The sequence below is a fragment of the Rhinolophus hipposideros genome, assembly GCF_964194185.1.
Source record: "Rhinolophus hipposideros genome assembly, chromosome: 14".
NCBI lineage: Eukaryota > Metazoa > Chordata > Mammalia > Chiroptera > Rhinolophidae > Rhinolophus > Rhinolophus hipposideros.
Window position 1 is genome coordinate 40,253,165 of NC_138060.1, and position 23,887 is coordinate 40,277,051.

At 39.4% G+C, this 23,887-nt stretch overlaps 1 protein-coding gene across 1 annotated transcript in view; it reads left to right on the forward strand.

Moving 5' to 3' along the window:
• KCNH8 (potassium voltage-gated channel subfamily H member 8) overlaps positions 1 to 23,887 on the forward strand; it is a gene marked incomplete at its 5' end in the record, with an annotated part of 310,088 nt that overhangs the window by 99,311 nt on the left and 186,890 nt on the right. Inside the window, one exon of the mRNA XM_081072214.1 lies at positions 2,967 to 3,200. Coding sequence (XP_080928340.1) covers positions 2,967 to 3,200 — 234 coding nt within the window. The remainder of the gene's footprint in view (positions 1 to 2,966; positions 3,201 to 23,887) is intronic.

Genomic DNA, 23,887 nt, shown 5'->3' on the forward strand with positions numbered 1-23,887 from the left:
GTATCTTCATATTGTATTTTTAAAAAATTTAAATATATACCATGTGCAAGACACAACTAAAGTGTAAGTCCCTAGAAGAGTTGAAGCAAGTAGATATATGAGAAAAGCTATACCAGATAAATTCTGACAAAAGGTAACTATTGTAGCTATTTTGTAATGGGAAAACTGAACATTAGGACAAAATGTAATGTTATTTATCCTGTCTCCAGTTCCTGTTTCTCCCTTCGTCCTCTGAGCCGACTTCATCCAGGCATCTGCTCCAACCTTCCAGGGCTTTTGATAAACCATTTCCACAAATTTTTGTCCTATTCCTACCTAACCATTTCCAAAGCCTAGGATTTTTAATCTCTCACCTCTGGTAGTACTTATTATCTGTGTACCATTAATCCTGTACTTATTATAAGCTGTGTTTTAGTGTTATTGATATTCATGCATTTTTTAATTAAATTATTATGTCCTAGAGCTAGAGGCTATACCTTATTCATCTTTTAACACCTCCTGTCACCTCACCCTAGGACCTGCCATATGGCAGAACCATGTCACCTGGCATATAGTAGAAAGTCAATAAACCCGTCAGCGGTCGACTGAAAAATGGCTTCTGAAAGCGCATTAAAAGCTCTTTCAGTATGTTTGGGTATTTTGCCAATGCGATACACTTACATGTTCTAAGCAGTCTCTTAGCCAGAGTCTTAGCTATTTTGAATGGAGAGAGGAAGAGACACTGTGGTTAGTGACTAACCCAAAGCTGTGCGGAGTTGGTGAAGCTAAGAAAGCATCCCCCGATAGGAGGGCGCCCCCATCTGGACCTAGGTGGGAACTCCCACATGTTCATGACATCTTTAAAAGCAGGGGCTGCATCTAAGAAACTTTTTACCTCCACACCTGAAATAAAGTCCCATATATATTGTACACAGTTAATAAATGCTTCTTCAAAGTAAGAGAATGAAATATTAGAATCATGTAATTCTCCATCATGACTTCTGAACAACTGCCATTGAAGGCTTCTCAATATGACTGCTGTAGCTCTGGTTTCTCTCCACAGGGCGAGGGTGACTAAGGGTAGAAGAGACAGCGGGTCCCAGGCGGGATGCAGATGTGAACGTTAGAACTTGTACTCTGGGCTTAGGGGTTGATATGAGCAAAACTCGGTAGAGAGGACGAGGTTTCTCATAGTCCGATGATGGACTATGGAAACACACGGTGATGTTTAAAAGGAGATGGGGAAGTCCATGGGATTGAAGTTTCAGTGCCTGTCCTGCTGGCCATCAGGAAGTAGCTGGAATTCCTCTTTTCTCATGACATATAAGATAGGCTGTTTGCTGCAAACCTCTTTTAAACATACTAATTTTTGAATAGGCAACACATAAAGCATATGGTATAAAATCCAAAGGATACAATAGGGTACGTGGTAAAAAATAAATGTTTCTACTACCTTTGGCCAAAGTTGCTCTCTCTAGAGACATCTACAGTTACCAGTTATTCCATTTAATTTTAGGTATAGATAAACGTTTTATATTTGGGGACACATATACATGTTTATATGTATTTATATGTTTTCAGACAGATAGTTCATATAATAACATACTGTATTGAATCTTGATTTTTGTATTTAATAACTTATGCCATAATTCTTTCCATTTTTATTTCTATTATCTTTAAAATCCCAGTCTCTTACTGTCTGGTATCTTGATGGTGTTCAACATTTTTTTCATGAGTGAATGAATGAATGATTTAATAATAGGCTCTAATTCACTCTGACCCTAAAAGTCACCCACCAACAGGTTTTATAAATGCTTTATCTTATACCTCATCTCCAACATGCATCTTTTTGACTATAAAAATCATAGTTATCCTGGAAAATTAATCTCAAAGAATTTGTCCTGAAGGAACCTTCCCTGAATATGGCCTCCCAGGCTTCTCTCGAAGCACTAAACAATAGTCTGCCGTTTTTTTTATTGTCCTCTGATTCTCATTTGTTAATGTAATAGCCATGAAGATGTGAATAATACTCTTAATAGTAACTCTTATTGAGAATTTATATGTCCCAGACACTGCTAAAAACAACACTTGTATATATTATCTCATTAATCCCTACAACACACCTATAAAGTTAATCACACTATATTACCCTTGTAGCTTATCTGTCACTGCTCTTCCAGTATCCCCTTGACTCACGCTTGAGATCATGAGCACACTGTTTCCGTATGCACCAATGGGTTCCGGCATCTTGCTGCTCGAGTGACCTCTGGGAACAGTGCTTAGCCCAAGAGGATAGGGCGGAAGTGCCAACATATTGACACCCTGGAAGTGACCCTTAACCAGTGACGTAAAGATTTTAGTGGATAAATACTTCATCGTTCTCTCCCCACAATGGGAAAATTTTGAGTTTTTTCCAACACAGTCAGTTCTAGGGTCCCCGTGGGAGTGAGTCTCAGTAGCCTATAACTGTAAACCCCTTTTTAATCTCACCCTTTATAACCTTCACTTCCTTCTCTTTCTCAATTCCCCACTTACTCACTGTTTGGAATCACCTGCCAAACTATTTCTACTCCAATCCTTGTCTCAGGGTCTGCTTTAGGGAAGTCAAAATTAAGGAAACAGGTATAGAGTGTGTACATAACTTGTTCGAGTTCATCTATTCATCAAGGAGCAGATTCAGGATAAGAACCAGAAGCCATGCTCCCAAGCACCATACCTTACTGCCAACTAGATGGTAAGAGCCTCAAAGCGGGCCATGAGTTCTGTGCTCCCCCCACCAGTGTCTCAAAATGCAAGCCAAAGTCAGAGCTCCTGCCAGTCAACAACATTTTATGTTTTAGGGTGTCTCTTCCTCCTCAGTACATCAGGACATGCATTTTAGGCACTGCTAGCTAAACACATGTTCATAATTTGTTACTGAAACTGAGTTACAGACAGAAGTTTCTTCTGCTTGTTTAGTTGCTAAGTGTCTTCTCATTGTTTTACAGATAGCAATTTCATCCTTGCCAATGCCCAGGTGGCTAAGGGGTTCCCCATAGTCTACTGTTCTGATGGCTTTTGTGACCTTGCTGGATTTGCCCGAACCGAAGTCATGCAGAAGAGTTGCAGCTGCAAATTCTTATTTGGGGTTGAAACCAATGAGCAACTGATGCTTCAAATAGACAAGTCACTGGAGGAAAAAACAGAATTCAAAGGAGAAATTATGTTCTACAAGAAGAATGGTGAGTTGGCTTTCTTTGATTGGTGCTCATTGAACTATAGTGAAAGGTCACCTTCTTTCAACTCAGTAATTGCTCTGTAACTCCCATTAGAGCTTAATGGTATTTCACATAAATACAATCTGTTATAGAAGTTCCACAGATGACTTGGACGATGGCCTTGTTTTAGCCCATACTGGCATCAACTGCCTGAAAATTTAGCATTCGAATTATAACTTCATTGTCAATATATGAACTAAGTTAATATATGTAAAATTAAAGTGTATTACTATTACATATGATCCTTCTTAAATATATATTAGATGTGATCATTGGTAATATAGTAACAGATGATCTTTTACCCAGAGATATGTTTCCAAATTGTATGCCTTTAAGAACCACATCTCAACCTCATTAAGTTCTGCCAGGAAACACTTGGGGTTCTGTCACTAAGGACAGAAAAGTGTTTGAGGGCAGAAAAGGAAGTTAATTTAAAGGACATCAGCATAAGCATTTTTTCTTCCAGTTTCCTGGCCACAGTCTTTCTCACTACACTTTCAAATTCTAAATAAGGACAAAATAAGAGATACACGGTGTCTCAGAGCGGGAGTGAATTTGCCTCAAAACTGTCATTGGAAAAATACTAAGTATTTTCTTGGGACTACAGTTTTGTGACTCTCCTCTAAATGAAAAAAGATCTATGGATGGTAATGCCATCTCCAGTGCTTGGGTCTTAGGTGGGAATACATATCATTATCCTGTGGGACCTGATAGGTAGGGTGAATCCAAGCGGCATTATACTGAAGAAGAGCTAAATCAAAAATTACAGTAAATTATTAATTTCCAGTTTCTAGCTCTTTCTTTAATAGGTTTCCTTAAAGTAGCATACACTCCTGAGTACCTTTCCCAGCCTTCTTTGCTGTTAGGTTGGGTATGTGACTAAGTCTGGGACCAATGATACGTAAGAAGGAATGATTTATCAACTTCTAGGTAAAATCTCTAAAAAATGAAGTTGTTTGCCTTCTAATTTCTTTTCTCCTTTCCCATGGTGCTATGGCCTGAATTGTGTCTTCTCAGAATTCATATATTGAAGCCCTAACACCCAATGTGACTATATTTGGAGATGGGCATGTTAAAGAGATAATTAAGGTCAAATGAGGTCATAAGGGTGGGTCATGACTACTGTCCTTCAAAGAAAAGGAAGAGATACCAGAGATACGCAGACTTAGGTCATGTGAAGGCACAGTGAGAAGGCAGCTGTCTGCGAACCAAAGAGAGAGGCCTCAGGAGAAACCCATGCTGCCGATACCTTGAGCTCAGACTTCCAGCCTCTAGAACTGTGAAGAAATAAATTTCTGTTGTCTAGGCCACCAAGTCTGTGACATTTTGCTATGGCAGCCCTCACAAACTAATACGTATGGGTCAGAATGTATGGGCCAACTTCAACCATTTGACAAGGACGACACCATAGAGGAATACAGAGCAACAGTACAAAAGGAAACTGTGTATTGTTACAGATCCACCTTCCCCACCCCAGACAAAGATAAACACATTTCTGTCTTGTTTGAATCATGATATTTTGGATCTTTTTTGTTACAACATTTGAATTGTACTCTAACTCAGAGTTTCTCAATCTTGGTACTACTATTGATATTTGGACAGGTAAATTCTACATTGTGGGAGGCTGTCCTGTGCATTGTAAGTGCATTACAATTACTCATTAACAGCATGCTGTCCTCTATTTTGCTCTCAATACCTTGTATTGGGGTCTTGGTCAGGAAGAGAAATGGGAGTCTGAACATGGGAACGTCATCCCGTTTACAAGCTATTTGTCCTTGGACGACTTTCCTTGAGCATGTGAATTTTGGATACACAGTGGTCATGAAGTACTGGAGAGGGCCCTCTCAGAGGGACAGACTATCCCAATTCTTTGGCACTAGGAACAGAGTTTAGACCATTGTGTTTTTCCCAGAGTCAATAGATGAGACCTACCTAGCAAATATTATAAAATAAAAGGATTCTAGCTCTATCTAATTATAATAATTGGAACAAGAGCCTGAGATAAAAGGAAATGGAGGATGTCACTGAGAATGCAGAATGGTAGGGAATGATAAAACCACCATCTGGTGAAAACAAAGAGAAAGGGATATCCTTTGTCTGAAATATCTGCTGAAGGCAGACTTGACCGATGCAAGGTTACTTGTATAAGTCACTCCAAATCCAATTGAGTATCTACCTTTTTAAACCTACTCAGAATATCCAAATATGGCACCACTGAGAAAGGTTCAGGCCAAAGAGGAGAATCTAGGTGGGAAACCCAAAGGATACAGATTTTGGAAGCCAGATAAGTAGAAAATATGGAGCACCAAATGAGAGTCAATACCCAAAAGAATTTCCCAAGCCCATTTTTTTAAGTCTGCAGTTTTGGACCCCTATGAGTGGAAATCATTAAAGGCACCAAGAAAGAATAAGGGTTTTTTTAAATTAAATAATAATTAGGAAGACAGTTTCACAGATAAACATAATATACAAACATTTGGTTGTCTAAAATGGAGATAATAATATTTCACATTTTTATGTTCAGGAGCTAACATTTCTTATTTATTTCCCTACCTCTAGATAGTCCAGGGTCTACCTATATATCAGATGTGAGTACCATGAAGATGCCTTTTCAAAAAACATTCCCCTCCACTTCTGTTGATATACAAAAGGCACTAATCAAGGCTGTTCTGGACAAACAAAAGTATGGTTACTCTAACTAAGGGTAACCATTTTATTAATTTTATGTTTATCCTCTCATTGTTTTTTAAATATTACACACACACACACACATACACACACACACACACAAACACACACACACAAGGTCGGACAATTAATTAAGTTTGCGACTCATCCTAGAAAAAGTGCTACCGTACATACATCATTGCTGAATATCACTATGGTCACCTTTCAAGCACTTGCCTTGGGAAGCTATGCACTAATGCCATCACCTAGGCCACCCTTCAAAGCAATTTTGGGACTCTTTTTCTGGAATGGCCACGAGAGCTGTAGTCATATTACATATTATCCTTGATGTCCTGAATATCATCAAAATGTCTTCCTTTCAATATTTCCTTTATCTTTCGTTAAAGAAAGAAGTCATTGGGGGCCAGATCAGGTGAGTAGGGAGGGTGTTCCAATGCAGTTATTTGTTTACTGGCTAAAAACTCCCTCACAGACAGTGCTGTGTGAGCTGGTGCATTGTCGTGATGCAACAGCCATGAATTGTTGGCGAAAAGTTCAGGTGGTCTAACTTTTACACGCAGACGTTTCAGCACTTCCAAATAGTAAACCTGGTTAACTCTTTGTTCAGTTGGTGCCAATTCATAATGAATAATCCTTCTGATATCAAAAAAAGGTTAGCAACATTGTTGCAACAAGTTCGCAAACTTTAATGTATGGAATGGTCTTGCAATTGAAGAACTGTTCAGTGTCCGGCATGACTTTTTTTTTTTATAGCTTTATTGGGGTGTAATTGATATACAGAAAATTACACACATTTAATATATGTATATTTTAAAGAGTTTGGACATATACATATACTTATGATACAATTACCACAATCAAGATACTAAACATATCCATCACCTTCCAAAATTTTCTTGTATTGTTTGTTTGTTTGTGGTAAGAACACTTAACATGAGAGCTATCCTCTTAACATTATGCTAAATGAAATAAGCCAGTCACAGAAGGACAAATACTGCATGATTTCACTCATGAGGTATCTAAATTACATAGTAAAACTCACCGAATCAGAGAATAGAACGTTGGTTGCCAGAAGTTGAGCGGAAGAGGAAATGGAGAATTGTTGTTCAAGGGGTATAACGTTTTTAGTTATGCGAGATGGATAAGTTGGAGAGATCTGCTATACAAACATAGTACCTATTGTTATGGTATTGCATGACTTTCTAATGCATTACTTTCTGATGCCCAACCCGATTTCCCCGGAAGTAAAACATTGGTTTCTAATAACCTGAACTTAGAACCTAACACGTAGTATTTTGGGGAAAGCTTTAATTTCCCACTGAATTTCCTAGAATAAAACCATAGAGTAGTAAGGTAAGATTGAACTTTATCTTGTTCAGAATTTTACCATGTCAGAAAATCTTGTCACTGACTCACAGTACCTGTCAGGCAGGGCGCACATCTGCATGGGTTCTGCACTTGGAGTCATTGCACTGACAGTGACTCTGCATATTGGTTCAATTATCCACCTGCCTTATTATATCTCCTATTGTAGTCAGTCATCTCTGAGCACTTCGTGTTGAGATGCGTATTATTTTATCAGAGATGACTTCACTTTTCTTTTTCAAGATATTACTGTTAACAACAGTATCACTTTTCTGAAAATGTGTACAGGTAGGCAAGTTTTATTATGATGACTTTTCAGTTCTAAATAGAAAGAAGAAAATACACGTATTTGTTACAAAGGGAATCTTGAGTCTGACAGCATTGTGAATAACTCTTCCACTCACAAACTCACTCATTTCCATGTTACCTTCAAGATTTGCCATTTATTTCCATGTACCTACTGAACTATTGCTTTACTTAATGTTTTTCTTTAAGTTGAGTCACCTTTTTTTTAAAAAAAAATAATACTCAAAATGCAAACAAAAGAAAACTAAATCCCTACTGTAAATGGAAAACCAGGATCACGAGCCTCAAACAGAAGGTAATCATAAATAAATATGCAATGAAAATATTGTTATTTAACTTTCTGAAATTAAAAAAATACACCATGAAATCTAAAAAACAATAAGTCTAATTGATTATGTTGTGCCAAGCAGGGATATGTTATTTTATTTAATTTTCCCAAATAGCACTTCAAAGTAAGTATGAATTATCTTGCATTTGCAGATCAGGGAACCGTGATGCAGAAAAACCCGTTTGCACACAGGTCAATGTGTTATGTGATAGACCAGGAGTCCTCACTTGTCATTGCCCCAGCAATCACCACTTGTTTATTTCTTTACCCTCGAAGGCTCTTTGCATAGCTTTATTTCCACATTTCTTTTTTTACTTTTTTTCGTGGCATGGAAAAATGCCTAGAAGAATCAATGCTGAATCTGTTGGTTTTCTTTCTTTTTAAATGTGGTTAGATTCTCAACTTTCTGTAATATGGATTTTACGTGTATGTTACATATGTGACAACAAAAACTATTTACACTTTACTGTTTGTTTGTTTAGGGAGAATGCCTCCTAAGGGAGATCCCTTGTTTACTCAGCTGCTAGATGTATATTCAGATGCAAATCAGAAGCCGAAAAACTTAATTGTTCAATAAATAAAAAGTGGTGTGGGGAATGGGAACAAAGCTGGATTCAGGAAGCTGAGGAGGCTTCATTTGCATTGGGATGATGGGTGGAAAAAGAGGAGAGATTGGGAAAGAAAGGAAGAGATGAGAGAAAGGGGAGACATCTGGTGGTATCTATTTCCCTCAAAACATCTAGCTGCATTTGGTGTGCCCACTGCATATTTCTGTTTCAGTACACATTAAAACTAATACACAGATATTAAAATCTAAGATATTTATGTGCACTACCTAAAATAATCTGTGCATTACCCGGAGTGTGCATACCACTAACTGAACAGCACTGTCTTCACTCCAACGTACACATAACTGAATTAGCCATATTCATACTCAGTGTGATGAGGTCAGCTCATGATAAAAGACAAAAAGAAGCAGATTTCCTCATGATCATCCTCTTTTTTTTTACAATGAGCTGCTCATGGCAGATAATTATAGTAAGAAACATTATTTTCCTGCTAACGATAAGTTTATATTTAAGATATTCTTAGTGTGTTCTATTATGCTGTTATTCAATCTGACTCTGCAGAAGATTTTTAGAATATTTGATTATGCCCTGCAGGTATTTTAGAACTGGAGCTCAATATGGAAAAAAGATAATGCCTTGGGGTTGTAGAATGTCAAATTATTCTCAAAATTAACATTTAAAATGTGCAGCATAGTTACTTCCTTATTTGACTGTTAAGAATTGGGATTGCAGCATTGCATATAGAAGGGTTTTACGTAAGACCCAAATTTCAGAGTAAGGGGTGTCATGCACATTTATGAAATAAATGAACAACAAGGCGATTCTTTTTTAATGCAAAGTGTAGTGTCTTAATGAGTGGGTTCCCAGCATGGGTATCATTTGTAGTCGCCTTAGATTTTCACCACATCTACAAAACAATGAGGCAAGCCAGCCACCCAGGAACCTATTTCAACAAGAGCTACCGTGTTTCCCTGAAAATAAGACCTAGCAGGACAATCAGCTCTAAGGCATCTTTTGGAGCAAAAATTAATATAAGACCCAGTATTATATTATATTGTATTGTATTGTATTGTATTGTATTGTATTGTATTATATTATAGACCCAGTCTTATCATAAAATAAGACTGTGTCTTATATTAATTTTTGCTCCAAAAGATGCATTAAAGCTGATTGTCCGGCTAGGTCTTATTTTTGGGGAAACCCGGTAGAGAAAAAAGCCTTAAGAGAAAATAAAAGAAACCTTATCTTAAGGTTGAGTGAGACCCAGAGAAGAAGGAAAGGAAATTCTGAACAAAGCAAGATTATTTCCCCAACTAGCCCTCCCAAGGATGCAGACCACAGTCCAAGAGAAAGGCAGTAGAAAGGCAAGTGCAACATTTCTCACAGAGATCCCCTCGGGCTATTCAGGCTCTCAAAGCCACAGCACCCACCACGGGCATTCATTTTGAATGGGATGGTCCCTTCGACAGCAACTGAAAGCATTGACATGGGCCTGGAAGACAATGTGGAACTTCCAGTGTTGCATTATTGGGAGCCAAGCAAACCAAGTTGTGGAGACAATTTTTTCTAGATTTTATGCAGAACCCAATGGCGAATCAGTTTCCTGAAAAGCTAGTGAAGGTGGGACCTTGGAAACTTTTTTCGGTGAAATGGATACAACCATATTCTTACTCACAGGCTTATAGAGCCAAAGAAGCACAACACCGTTTATACTTATCTAATGCTATGTAACAACTACCTCAGACCTTAGTGGCTTAAAATAGCAACTATTATATCTTACAGTCCTGTGGGTCAGGAATCCAGGCTGGCTTGGCCGAATGAGTCTTCTTCCTTTTGGAGTCAGCAGAGGTTGTTTGGTAGGTGGGGTTCAGATGGAAGATGCACCACCTTGGAGGATCTTAGATGGCTTCACTCAGATGTCTGGCTTCACTCCCATCTTGGAAGTCTGGGATCAGTTGGGACAGTCGACTGAAGTGCCTACACACAACCTCTTCAGCATGGAGGCCTCTGGGTAGTCTAGCGTTCCATGAACCACACAGAGGATGCAAGATCTTTTGTGATCTAGTTTAGGAAGTCACCTAGCACAACTTCTTCCATGTCATGTTGGGATTGTGAAGGGAGCAGCCACAAGTCTGCTCAGATTTATGAGAAGGGGATCTAGAACCCCACTCTTGATAGGAAGAGAGCCAAAAGAATGCGCAGCCACGTTCCACAAACTCCACATGTAGATTTGTAGAAACACATTTGTTGAGTATGTATGTCTGTATGTAGCAAGAGACAAGAGAATGTTTAATTCTGATGCTTGTAAAATTTTGCAGTTTTTGTAATGTCTGAAGGGCCACCAAATAGGGACCATGCTTCCTACAACTAAGTGTGTTAGCGACGTCTGGGTCAGATGTGTGTTGCTGTTCTCAGCCTGATTTCTCTGAGGCCTTACTTGAGACTTTGCATGCCCCCAAATAGAAAGCATTTTATGATTTTATGATGATTCTCCATATGTCTCGTCAGTCTTGATAGAATATACTATATTTCAGTCCCCTGACTTTTGCATTCAAGAGATGAAGCTCAGAAATGCAAATGCAGTAACAGCTTCAAAGATTGTAGCAGGAAGGCAAAGGGCTCAGAAAGAACATGCTGGAGGAGACTCTTGCAGTTGATCTTATCGCGTGCATGTATTCAAGCATTGTACTTGGAAAGGCAGGCAGCCTTCCCAGTCTACGTCTCCTATGTCTGAACAAGCTGCTTTAACAGAAAGCTTGTTCTTTGCTGTGCCCACGGTTAAGGTTACATTGTTTAATCAACGAGCGGGAGTTTTATGTCAGACCACTTATTGAAGTGTTCACCTAGGCTCTCCAGCCAGAATGATCAGAACAAAGTGAGACAGGCGTGTAGATCAGGCCTCAGTACATTCCTGGGGAATTGTTTAGCTCTGCCTGTCCCGCCAGATTGAGCCGTCGCTGTTCCTGCCTGACTAGATTTCCTGCATACCTTCACTTCTTCAAGGCCAACCTTCCTGACCTAACACACACGACTGCATAAAATAGTGACCGCTGACATTTACTGAGTGTTCACTGCTGCTCAAGCTCTGTGCTCTGCTCTTTGCCTGTGCCAACTTCATTTAGTCCCCTCACCGACCCCTTGAGGCAGATCCTATTCATATCCCATTTCACAGTTATAGAAACTGACTCACAGAGAAATCAAGTGGCAGGGCTGGGATCCAAGTCCTGGCAGTCCAACTCCTGACCCCCATACTCTGAAACACAAGGCCATGCTCGTGGACATGGCCAACCTCTGCTTCCTACGCCGGAAGCCCACGGTGTTCCCTCACCTGCCCCTGGTCCAGGAGAGTGGATGGGTGGACTTGCCCAGCTGCTATACATGCCCATCGGAGAATAACTGGCAAACTAACAAGGAAAGAATCCATTGAGTTACTCAGTTTTGTACCTGTGGCTATTCATTACTCCATCTTTGTGAGCTGGAAATGAAATATAACCACCAACAATGTTTGAGAATGTCTGCAGTGAAACAAGTTCTTTTTGACACAAGTGAGGCTTATTATGTTAAAGGTGCTTTCTCTATAGTGGGAAGAAATGATACTGAATGTGGAGGATCAAGCCCTGGTAAATGTCTTCCCGTTGCATTATGTGCCCGGGCCAAGGACTAGCTCTGAATAGCTAGTATAAAGGGAGCAACAGTTAGAAAGACTTGGCGTGGAATCTTAGCCCTCTACCACTCCCTAACTATGTACCCTAGTGAAGCAACTTTGCCTCTCTGAGCCTCAGTTTGATCTTCTCTAAAACAGAGATAGCAATGCCACCCTCATAGATGTCTGATGAAGGACCGAATGCGATAACCATTGTTCGGCATACACTATCAGGGCAAGCTACATAGGGCCCATTCTAAAGTGAAAATGCAGACCTCCTTGTTTAAAAAAAAAAAAAAAAATTACTAAAAGTTTCAAGATCTGCAACAGCAGATCATGAACCCAAAGCCCAGGGGCCCTTCTGAGTATGAGGCCTCTGGACTGCATAGGTTGCGTGGTGGTGAAGCCAGTTCTGAACCTTGTAGCAATTCAGCAAATATACCTTTCTCCCCTGATTTGTTCCCCCAACAAGAAGAAACCGACTACTCGCATTTCCCAGAGTGCCAGACCCTTAGAACCTCACAGTTAGGGACCTGAATCTAACGCCTGGCCCTGGGGTGACACTGAGCCCTGGCCAGTGGGCTGGTTTTAGTTCCTCCTCACCTTACTAGAAAGCCATGCGCATTGGGACCATCTTCAGAAAGATCCTATAAAGATTCTGTGATGTCTTAACCAAGGGGCTCTGTGCTGTGTGAATTGTATGAGAATTATGAAATTAACAAAAAAGTATGTCATTCCAGACATGTTTAAAGTATATTCAACATGAATAATTACATAATATTGGCTGGTTACAATTGAAAATAGAGCTGTGCTTTATTGCTCAGTGATGAACTTTTACTCCATGACCCCTATCCAATTTACACAATAACTTGTACCAGAAATTCAGATCTCTAAGGCCCCCACCTGGACCCTTTGCCCTGATACAGAAAGCCATTCTTCCCGACACTGCCTTTGTTCAGACTCTCATCATGCGGGGTCCGAGGTGCAACAATTGCACTTAACTGGTGGCCCAGTCTCCATTTATGCCCCCTCTAATCTTCTTTCCTCACTGCCTCTAAAGCCATTATCCTACAGTGCAAATCTGATCATTCTACTTCTCTATGACAAAGCCTTCAGTGGTTCCTCATTGACTTCTTTTAGTCTGGCATGTGAGGCCACTCATGAGCTGACTCCAGTCTATAGTCTCTCTTTCAAATCATCCTTTCCCTTTCCGCCTTCCCTTTTCCCCTCATTCCCATTCCAGCACACCCCCTACTTCAGCCTATTTGAATTGTTGATGAAAAGTTCAGGTTGTTTTCGTCTAACTTTTTCATGCAAACTTTTCAGCACCTCCAAATGGTAAACTTGGTTAACTCTTTGTCCAGTCGGTAAAATTCATAATGAATAATCCCTCTGATATCAAAAAAAGTTAGCAATATTGTTGCAACAAGTTCACTCACTTAATTGGCAGACCTAGAGTGTGTGTGTGTGTGTTGTGTGTGTGTGTGTGTGTGTGTGTTTTGGAAACAGCCATGCTCATTTGTTTATGTATTATCGGTTACTATTTTAGAACTATAACAGAGTTAAGAACTGTATGTTCTTAACTCTGTTATAGTTCTAAAATGTATTTTGTATTTTTTTCTAAACTGTATTTTGCCATGCATAATGCTCTCCCGTGTATAATGTGCACCCACATTTTGGGCCCAAACTTTCAGGGGAAAAAAATCTTTCAATTTAATTTCATAATTCAAGTTTTCATTTGTTTACATTTAGGCACTTGTTTTTGTATTATAAAGGAATTTTAGCATTTTTTTTTCAATTTTTTTTTTTTAAGAATTTTTTTTTTAAAGATTTTATTGGGGAAGAGGAACAGGACTTTACTGGGGAAGAGTGCGTACGTCCAGGACTTTTTTCCAAGTCAAGTTGTCCTTTCAATCTTAGTTGTGGAGGATGCCAATCAGCTTCAAGTTGTTGTCCTTTCAGTCTTAGTTGTGGAGGGCGCAGCTCAGCGCCAAGTCCAGTTGCCGTTGCTAGGTGCAGAGGGCACAGCCCACCATCCCTTGTGGGACTTGAGGAGTTGAACCGCAATCTTGTGGTTGAGAGCCCACTGACCCATGTGGGAATCGAACCGGCAGCCTTCGGAGTTAGGAGCACGGAGCTCCAACTGCCTGAGCCACCGGGCCAGCCGTAGCATTTATTTTTTAACATATTATGATACAAGAAATTTTATGTAACAAATAGTTACAAAACACAAGAACAGATACAAGGTACAAGAAATTTTATGTACCGGTAATAAATTTACGACATTTACACGCATCATAGAAGTCCAAGAACTCTTCGTCGTTGCAAGTTTGTTGTAAGTTCAACAAAACCGATTATCGTATTCCAGGGTATTATTTTGATTATGATATCATTATTGATTTCTAGAGTTACACTTTTAACTCATAAGCATAAATAAAAGAATTAAAAACATTTATATAGATACGAAATTAGTATTACCCATGTATAATGCGCATCCTTATTTTTCCCTCACAAATTTGGGCAAAAAAGTGTGCGTTATATACAGCAAAATATGGTGAGACAGAGACTATATATGCTACAAATCTAAAACTATTTAATATCTGGCCCTTTACAGAACTAGTTTGCTGACCTCTGAAGATGAATGTACCAAATCTGCTAGGTTGAATGATAAATCGGAGCCCACATGGTTTAGGAGAATTTTGATTTGTTGTGTTTTAATTACATGTATGGGCTCAAAATGTACTTTTTTGTTGTTGGAGGATTATGCCTGTAATCATATGGAAGCTAGTGAGAAATGCTATGTGCATATTGATTTTTCACTAACAATGTCTGTCTTGATGAAGGTTTATCATTGCCAGTACCTCACCTGAGCATGGTGGGTACAGTAATGCTTACCCAGGCACTGGGGTTTGGCCTCAAGTTTCTGGTGAGGTATCAGCTGCATTTTAGGAGAGAAGCAGTAAGCTGAGGAAGCCTCGAGCTGTTTTGTCTCCCATGCCTGCCAAGCTATGACTCATGGCGATCTGGCACAGCATTCATGAGTCTTTGCTGAGTGGAGCTCACACAATGGAAGCAATGTTCAGTGTGTTTGTTGTCTGCATGTTCTTGGAAAGTGCTCACTTAACACCTAAAACTGAAATCTTCTATTTATACACTGGAGAATTGTCCTGAGATCCTTAACCACGTCTTTTCAATTCCTATTTCCTTGTTTCCAAATTCTCATCTCAGGATTTCTGCCTTTTGCCACAGGCCATGTTTTATACCCCTTTTGCCATACTTGCCCAACCTTTTAAACACAAATTCTAATTTTGAACCTAATCACTTAAAAAAGACTTGATCAGTGCTGAATTTGTTACATGTCCTGGCTTATTTAATGAGTAGCATTAATAATATATACAAATAGTATACTTTTTCCTTTAAATATATCAAAACTAGATTATTCACTTATGTGATAATTTTTCCATTTGGTGATTTTTGTGTGTGTTTGTTTAATGTTTGGAGAAATGCCCTATGTTTAAGCACAAAGCCCAAGGAACTGAGAGTCATATGACTTGAGATCTAGACCCAACTCTTCCAAAAATGAACATTTGACCTTGGACAGTTTATTTAACTACTCAGAAATAAGAATTCTCATCTTTACAATAAAGTATTCCATCTCATGCTTTCTAAGATCTTTTCTAACTCCAGCAATTTGAAATGACTTGGCATATTACAACTTAATATTAGATTTTCAAGTAAATGCTGAATTATTCTCCATTTTCCAGAGGGATGTTTCCTTTCAAAAAAATCATAAAATGTTTCACATGTACACAAAAGACAGGGAATCTTATAACAAATATCTCCCCCATACCATTATCTAGCTTCAACAAATATTAATATTGAGCTATACTTTGCCTGATTATTTTTGTGGTTAAAAAGGTCAAAGCTTTCCACACACAGGCAAAGCACTTACTTTGTATAACTAGTCAAAATGTATAAAATACATATATAATACATAATAACACAAAATGTATAAAATACTTTTACATATATTGACCTCTTTAAAGCTCTTAACCATGAGAAAGTAGTCATATACCCAGTATACAGATGTGGTGCAGACAAATGGAAAACTTATATCTGAGTATACTCAGCAAGGTAGTGGAGAATCCAGGACCACAAGCAATGTCACCTAAGCCCTGTGTTCCTTCCATTACATCTTGACTATCCTTTCCTAAATATGTCATTTTGTAATTAGGTTTCTTCGTAAGCAACATAAATTGTTTCTGGTTATCTTAGGTAAAAATAATAATGTTTTGAAAACATGTGTTGTAAATTATAGTACCAAGGAAAGTAATGAGCAACCAGCTCTTGAAAAAGGCAGAAAGCCATAGTGTTCTGTAAAGTCTAAGTAGCAGGAAAAACTGGAAAGATGTTTCTGGCCCTCATTATTGAGTGAATCTGCTTCCTCCATTTTTGATCTTGGGTCCCTCTTTTCAAGATTAAAATTATCAGAAGAACGAGACGGATTGGTCCACTGTGGACCATTAGCTAATCCCTCCAGTGAGGGCTAGTCAGGGCACCAAGTTTGATAGTTCTATCAAGACCCCATGCACATAGGAGTTTGGTTTCCCAATGGAATATGGAGCTGCAGACACAAGAGGAAGGGGCATGGATGCTATTCTGCCAAAAATATGAGATGTCTACTATACTAATGTGGCAACCATGAGAATGTGCCTCTCATAGCTCTGATTACAGGAGATTAATTGGCTCACAGCTTCAGCTGCTGAGCTCAGAAACACATCACTGTGTTTGCACAGAGGCCAAACTTTCCATGGGATACTCTCAGCCAATGACTGCACGAAGCAGGGATGCTAAGACAATTCTGTTCCTGGGATATGCGGAACTGCTCTGAGGGTTGACTTGGCTACATGACTCCCTGGTGGCCTTGGTGACCTTTCCTTAGAACAACACTGCAGTCTAGGACACTGTCCTTCAATTTTCCTTTCTTCCCTCTTTTCTTTGCTTGACCTCAGACCTACATCGTGGTGTCCTCATCATTTGCTCCTAAGAGGACCAGCAATAATATACAAGTAGTTCATTAACATTTAAAAGCAATATTAAGTAGCACTTTCATGAATAATTCTTTGACATGTCATCCTACAGTCCTATACCAGCTTTCCATACATGCTATGTCACCTTACCCTGCTCTACTGTTTCTTTCTGCTATAGCATTTAAAACCTCCTAATAAACTATACAATTATTTATAATTGATTTTTTTCTTTCCAAAGTAGAATATAAGTTCTCTCAGGGCATATGAGGTATGCCAATGAAGTTCGCAAACTTGTTGCAACGATGTTGCTCACTTTTTTTGATATCAGAAGTATTATTCATTATGAATTGGCACCAACTGGACAAACAGTTAACCAAGTTTACTATTTGGAAGTGCTGAAAAAGCTGCATGAAAAAGTTAGATGACCTGAACTTCTTGTCAACAATTCATGGCTCTTGCGTCACGACAATGCACCAGCTCACACGGCACTGTCTGTGAGAGAGCTTTTAATCAGTAAACAAATAACTGTATTGGAACACCCTCCCTACTCACCTGAGCTGGACCCCAATGACTTCTTTTGTCACCTGAAGATAAAGGAAATATTGAAAGGAAGACATTTTGATGACATTCAGGACATCAGGAGTAATATGACGACAGCTCTGATGGCCATTCCAGAAAGAGTTCCAAATTTGCTTTGAAGGGTGGACAAGGCACTAGCATCAGTGTATAGCTTCCAAGGGTACTACTTCGAAGGTGACCATAGTGATATTCAGCAGTGAGGTATGTAGCACTCTTTCTAGGATGAGTTCGCGAACTTAATTGTCAGAACTTGGAGGACAAAATCTCATTTTGTTTAGTTTACTGACATATCCAAACATTTAAACAGTTCTCATCCGTAGTAGGCACAAAGTATATATATTGGTTGAATGAATGAATAACTTTATGTCCAATTGTTTGCAATGTAATCTCCAAATATTTTCTTTTGGGTTCTACACTAATTCCAGTGTCGTAGGCCCGCTTAACCATGCTGACTGAGTTCATAAAGGCATATATTGATTGGCAACCACCATTATTCCCATTGCCCTGCAAAGACTGTAGTTTCCTCCGACTAAAACCCTGTGCAATTACAGAGGGTTAATTGATCCTCAAATTCTCATTTAAAGCAAGTTCTTTTTCACTGAACAACTGCAAGTTGAAGGAAATCTTAAATTGCTTCTCTTAAAGTATCAAGGGAGTAAGTTTGTTTCCGTGCCTTGTTCTCAGAAAGAAGTGGCTTACAAGTAACAATCCTGAAGCCAAGCCTGTTGGAGCAGTTTTCTGCTCAGTAACAAATGTCCCTCACATCTGGAATTCTTTCACCCAGAGGATCATTGAACATAGAGCCATGGTTCAGAGTTGATTAGGGCTCAGTTTTCTTTATTTCCAGTCTTAGAAAAGATGAGTCCAGAGACGGTTGCCATGTGTCCTACCTAGAGCTGGGGATCACCTTTTCTGAAGCTTCCTAGGAAAGCAAGAAGCAGAAACACACTGGGAGGAGGGCTCAGGCAAAAGCTTTGTGAATGAGGTCACCATGGTGGGGTGTTCACTAACAGTGCGTCTTCGAGCAAATGAAACCTGACTCGTCACTGGAGGCAGTAATGACAAAACTGAAGCTGTCCTACTTCAGGCACATCACAGGAAGGCTGGGGTCTTTGGAAAAGACAGTAATGCTGGGGGAAACGGAAGGCAGTAGAGAAAGAGGAAGACCACATATGAGATGGACTGACTCCATAGAAGAAGCCATAGATGTGAGTCTACAGAAGGTGAGCAGGGCTGTGGAGGACAGGACATTGTGGGGGTCATTCACAGGGTCACCAGGAGTCACAGACTACTCAACAGCCAGTATCACACAAGCACTCGCCTTAACAACTAAGAATCAGCACCACTGGTGGTTTTCGGAGCTCGCTGTCTCACTGGATACTCAAGAAAATTAAGAATGAGTGTCGTATGTGCCTTAATGAAGGACGTATTCCCATCTGTACTGAAACTAAAGTAGCTGAATCTTGTTTCAAATAGAGGCCCCACTCTTGTTACGGGTTTGAGAGTGAAATTTGTTGATTATCCAAAACTTTCTTTTGTTCTTTTATAATATGAAATTTTAAGAAGTGTGTGCCTCATTATGCCCTACAGCATGGGTAGGAAGGAAGTTACATGGAAATGAAACTCAAGTCCTAAACTCATAGAATAGGATTATTCCTAGAATACATGATAAAGCAAAATTAGAAAATCAAACTCAGACTTAGGTTAAATTCTCATCGGATTAGCTATGGGACCCTGAAGAAAATACTAGCCATCTCAATTTTCATATGTGTAAAATATGGTTCATTTTTGTAAAACATGGGTCATATTGATCCGTGAGAACATTAGGTTTAATCCATATAAAACATGTGACAGTGTTTGGCACATAATAGAAGCTTTATAAATGGCAGCTATTACTAGATCCTTTCTGTGTTCATTATATAGTCAGGCCTCCTTCATTTCTGTTTCTCATCAGACTGTACCCAAGTGTCCTGGCTCTTCCTCAAAACCTATCCCGGTTTAACTTGTGTTTAAACCATATGTGGGAAATCCTTTCAACTGTGGGTAAGAATTATCTGTATTTATCATCAGAAGCAGTTTGCTTTTCCTTAAGCAAGTAATAGCTCTACTGGTCAATAATCCACTAAATGATTTGTTGAGCAGGGATGTTGGAACTATTGACTAAGCACATCTTGGGGATATTCTTTGGATCTCAAGTTCCCAAGCTCCTCTTGTGCATAATTATTAGAGATTTCTGAGAAGTGGCTACACATGCTCCTGAGAAAGGAATACAGTATTTTATTTAAGAACATAGAGAATTTGGAGTAAAATGAATAGAGGAAATAAAAAACACTTAGCACCTTCATGTCAATTAAGGATCACTTGATTTTTCCTTCCTTCCTTCCTTCCTTCCTTCCTTCCTTCCTTCCTTCCTTCCTTCTTTCCTTCCTTCCTTCTTTCCTTCCTTCCTTCCTTCCATTTTTCTTTCTTTTCTCTATCTCTTTTTGCAGATAGCCTAACTTAACATAAAACTTTTCTCAAAGTTTGAAATGGAATGTCTATTAGAACTTCAATAATGGAGAATATGTAAAAACTGATTTCCCCAGAAATATGACCTCATTACTCTCATTGCCCGGTTTCGAACTCCTTACATTTCTTACCCTAAACCTCTATACTTGCCAGAATCCCACCATATATTCCCTCACGCTTATTCCAGAAAAACTGAAAATAAGGAAGGCTCCTGAGAAGAAAAGAAAAAAATAAACTATAATCCCACAATCCACTATTATCAATATTGTGTGTGCATTCTGCCAGGAAAAAAAAAAAGGAAAACACATTGTTTTATGAGCTCTTCATTAAAAATTGAAACAAAAGGTGTCCTTAGCCACTGCCCCGTTCAGGGAGGTCTCCAGCTGGTTCACTTCATCTCCCACCACCCCCACTTCACCCTCCACTGCTACAAAAGGTATCAGGGCCCCTGTGCCCTTTCCTTTGCTTCACTAGAATCCTGGGATGTTTGGAGGAGGGGTGTCCTCTCAAGGCGAATTCCTGGGGACTGAACAAAGACTTAAAACATGTATGAGCTGTGCTATAACTGGATGGTCCTTGGAAGAGGTGTTCTCTGCCGATAAGGTGAAGCCTTTACCTGCAGTTTCACCAAAGAATCAGTGTTTCCATGCCTTGGTATAGGCACTTGTTTCCCACACAGCTCTGGGGACTCCAGGGGACTCCCCCTCCTTCTTAATATGACACTTCCTTTAGTTCACCTCTTCACATGACCCATCCCACTCCTGTTTTCCTTTCTAGTCTCTTGAAAATAGACCTCCCATATTCATACGAGTTTGGAATGTCCTGCTAATGCTTTAAGCAAAGAGTGAAGAGCCACTGGGAGTTTCATCAGAACCCTGTATTTTCATAGCTATTGCAAGCAGCATGGGAGGAAGACTAGTGACAGGAACAATACTTGTTTGTTTGTTTACTTTTGAAGAGTGGGTAAGAGATGATTAAAGCCAGAGCAAGGCAATGGCAAATGTGATACAGAGGAGGGCCATCTAAGAGCTCTGTGGTGACGCTGCAGCTCTCCCCTGGCTGCCCTACCGTTTCTGCTACAGATTCAGTGTCCCATCACTCCCATCACTTGGCTACAATTAATAGTGGCCTCGTTGACTTACCTGCACCCATTTTCCCACCCCAACCCCAATACACTCATACATCCCCTAGACTAATTTCTAAAACCTGCCAAATTGTCACCACATCATAAAGTGAATACCACTGAGATAACAGGTGTAGAGAACAAGACTCATCAGATTCAATGTGAAATGTGAGGAGCATCTGAAAATGTTTAGGTCACATGATACTGATGCTGGGAACATTCAGGGCATTATATTGTTGTCATAATTTCAAAAACAAAAGGTCACAAGTATTTATCATTAAAAAGCCAGTCAAAATCCTGTTTGATACAAGAAACATGAGGACATGCAAAGTGTTCATCTCCCACATTGTGCTACTATGTTACATTGAGAAATGCAACTTGTAACTCATCAAAACAGCATAGTCATTAAAGAGAAGGGGACAACTCACAACCCAGTTTTCTTTATATCTGTACCTTTTTGTATTAAGTTATTAAACTTATGTATGAACTTATGCTGTAAACCTTATCATAGTATTTTCTTATTGCCAGATATAATCATTTTGAGGGGTATATGTATGCATGTAAATCTATTTTACAATTGTTAATATTAGCAAGTCAAATTCTCCTATAACCTTGTTGCCCAGTGACGAAAAAGAAAGCACCAAAATGGAGACATGGGACATTCCACCAGATTTAAGCTCTGTGTAATTACTTACGCAATTCTGAAAATACATTTTACCATGTAGGGTATAAACCCTGTTGTCTCCCCACGAATTGTATTTATGGAAATTAAAGGTGTTATTAACTTAAACCCTGGAAAAGCCTCATCTGTTTCAGTACTCACCAACCCACGTGGTAATTATTGGCTGCTATATACAAAAGCAGTTAAAAGTGACACAAGATTTCTGCCTTCTAACCCTGCTTTTAAGGATCCTTCACATCTCTGTATTAGAGGCTGAGGGGTTTGCTGCCTCCAGCCTCAGCCCTCAGAGAGACTTCCCGTACCAGGCCTGAATTGCTGCTAACTGAAAGGCGTTGTGTAACCATCATTGTGCTCATGGATAAAAGGGGAAGAGGCAGACCCTGGGGGTCTTTTAAGGGTCTTAGTCATATAAGGTTGACGATTTTGTGACAGAGCCAGGGCAGAGGGACTGGTGGAGAGATTTAGAAGAACAGAGAAGGGAAAAATACATGAGCAAATTGTGCAAAAGTTCTTGTTTTGAACCTGATTGGTAGACTTGGGCATCTATCCAGTTTCTGGATGAGGAAGCAAGTGTTATATGCCTTGCTTTCTAACTTCAGAAGTACCCAAAGCCATATTTGTAAGGCAGTTGGTTTAGATATATCTGAAGGAGCAGTTGAAAGAACAAAGGAAAAGGTAAGGAGGGAAGGAGGAAGGATGAAAGGAAGGAAGGGCAGGAGGGAGGAAGAAAATAGGCTTGCGTGTCCCTTACACTATTTCCCTAAGACACTTCTTTTTTAAAATGTATATGCTATGGGATGGTAGACATCAGCCTAGTTAATGCCAAATCATTGTAAAACTTGAATTTACAGGGACCCCTACTAATGACATTTTACTGAATTTGTGAAATGTCAAAGATCGCATCTGATTGTATCTTTAAAGACAAACCCCGAAGTGATTTTTCAGCTGTCCCGGAACATGATGTGAAATGACAGGTGTGCCTCAAGGGCTGATTAGAGAATATTGGACTGTTGGCAGCTATTTCCTGGCTTTCACCTCATTTTGTGCTCTTGCCTCTCTCAAATACATTGGTGGTGCACCTGTGCAAAGGCTCTGTGGAGACAATAATGATGCTTGTTTGAGTGCATAGATAAAATGGATTTTCAGGAAAATTAATAGTCTCTGTTCTGATTTGGATGATGCTTTTACAAGGTAATTGACAGAGAGATGCTTTAAACTGTGAACCGAAATATCATATTCATACCATTATTCCACATCCCTGTTATTACTGTCTCTAGGGTCTGATTGATAGGTCGGCCTGATGGTTCTTTCCGTTCTCCCCATAGCTACAAAATTAGTAAAAAGGAAAAAAAAGAAAGAAAAGAAAAGGCTTTCAACTTGAAGTAGTAGCCATAGAAAAAATTTGAAGTAAGAGCAATTCTGGGGTGATGAGGATAACAGTATTTGGCCCAGAATATGGCTTATTTACGAGGCTTCTCCATTGGTCATAGACAATAGAATTGATTTATTGTCTCACATTTTGGGGGGACTATGTCCACCCTAGACTGAAGGATGTAACTGTATTATGATCAAGGAAACCAAGTAGCAGAAAAGTTAATTGACTTCTCTATGGTCACATGGCTGGTTAATGTTGGAGCTGCGGTTGGAGCCCAGGTCTCCTGGAGTCTGGTGACCCAGTCCTGAAAGGGATTTGCTGTGGCATAGATATTAAGGAAGGTGAATGAAAGGATACCATAGGTCTGAATCAAAAGAGAAAAAAGAAGTTATGACTTTGAAACTATTAGAAGGATGTGTGGGACAGGCACGTAGCTCATGCATGCTTTGTAGTAG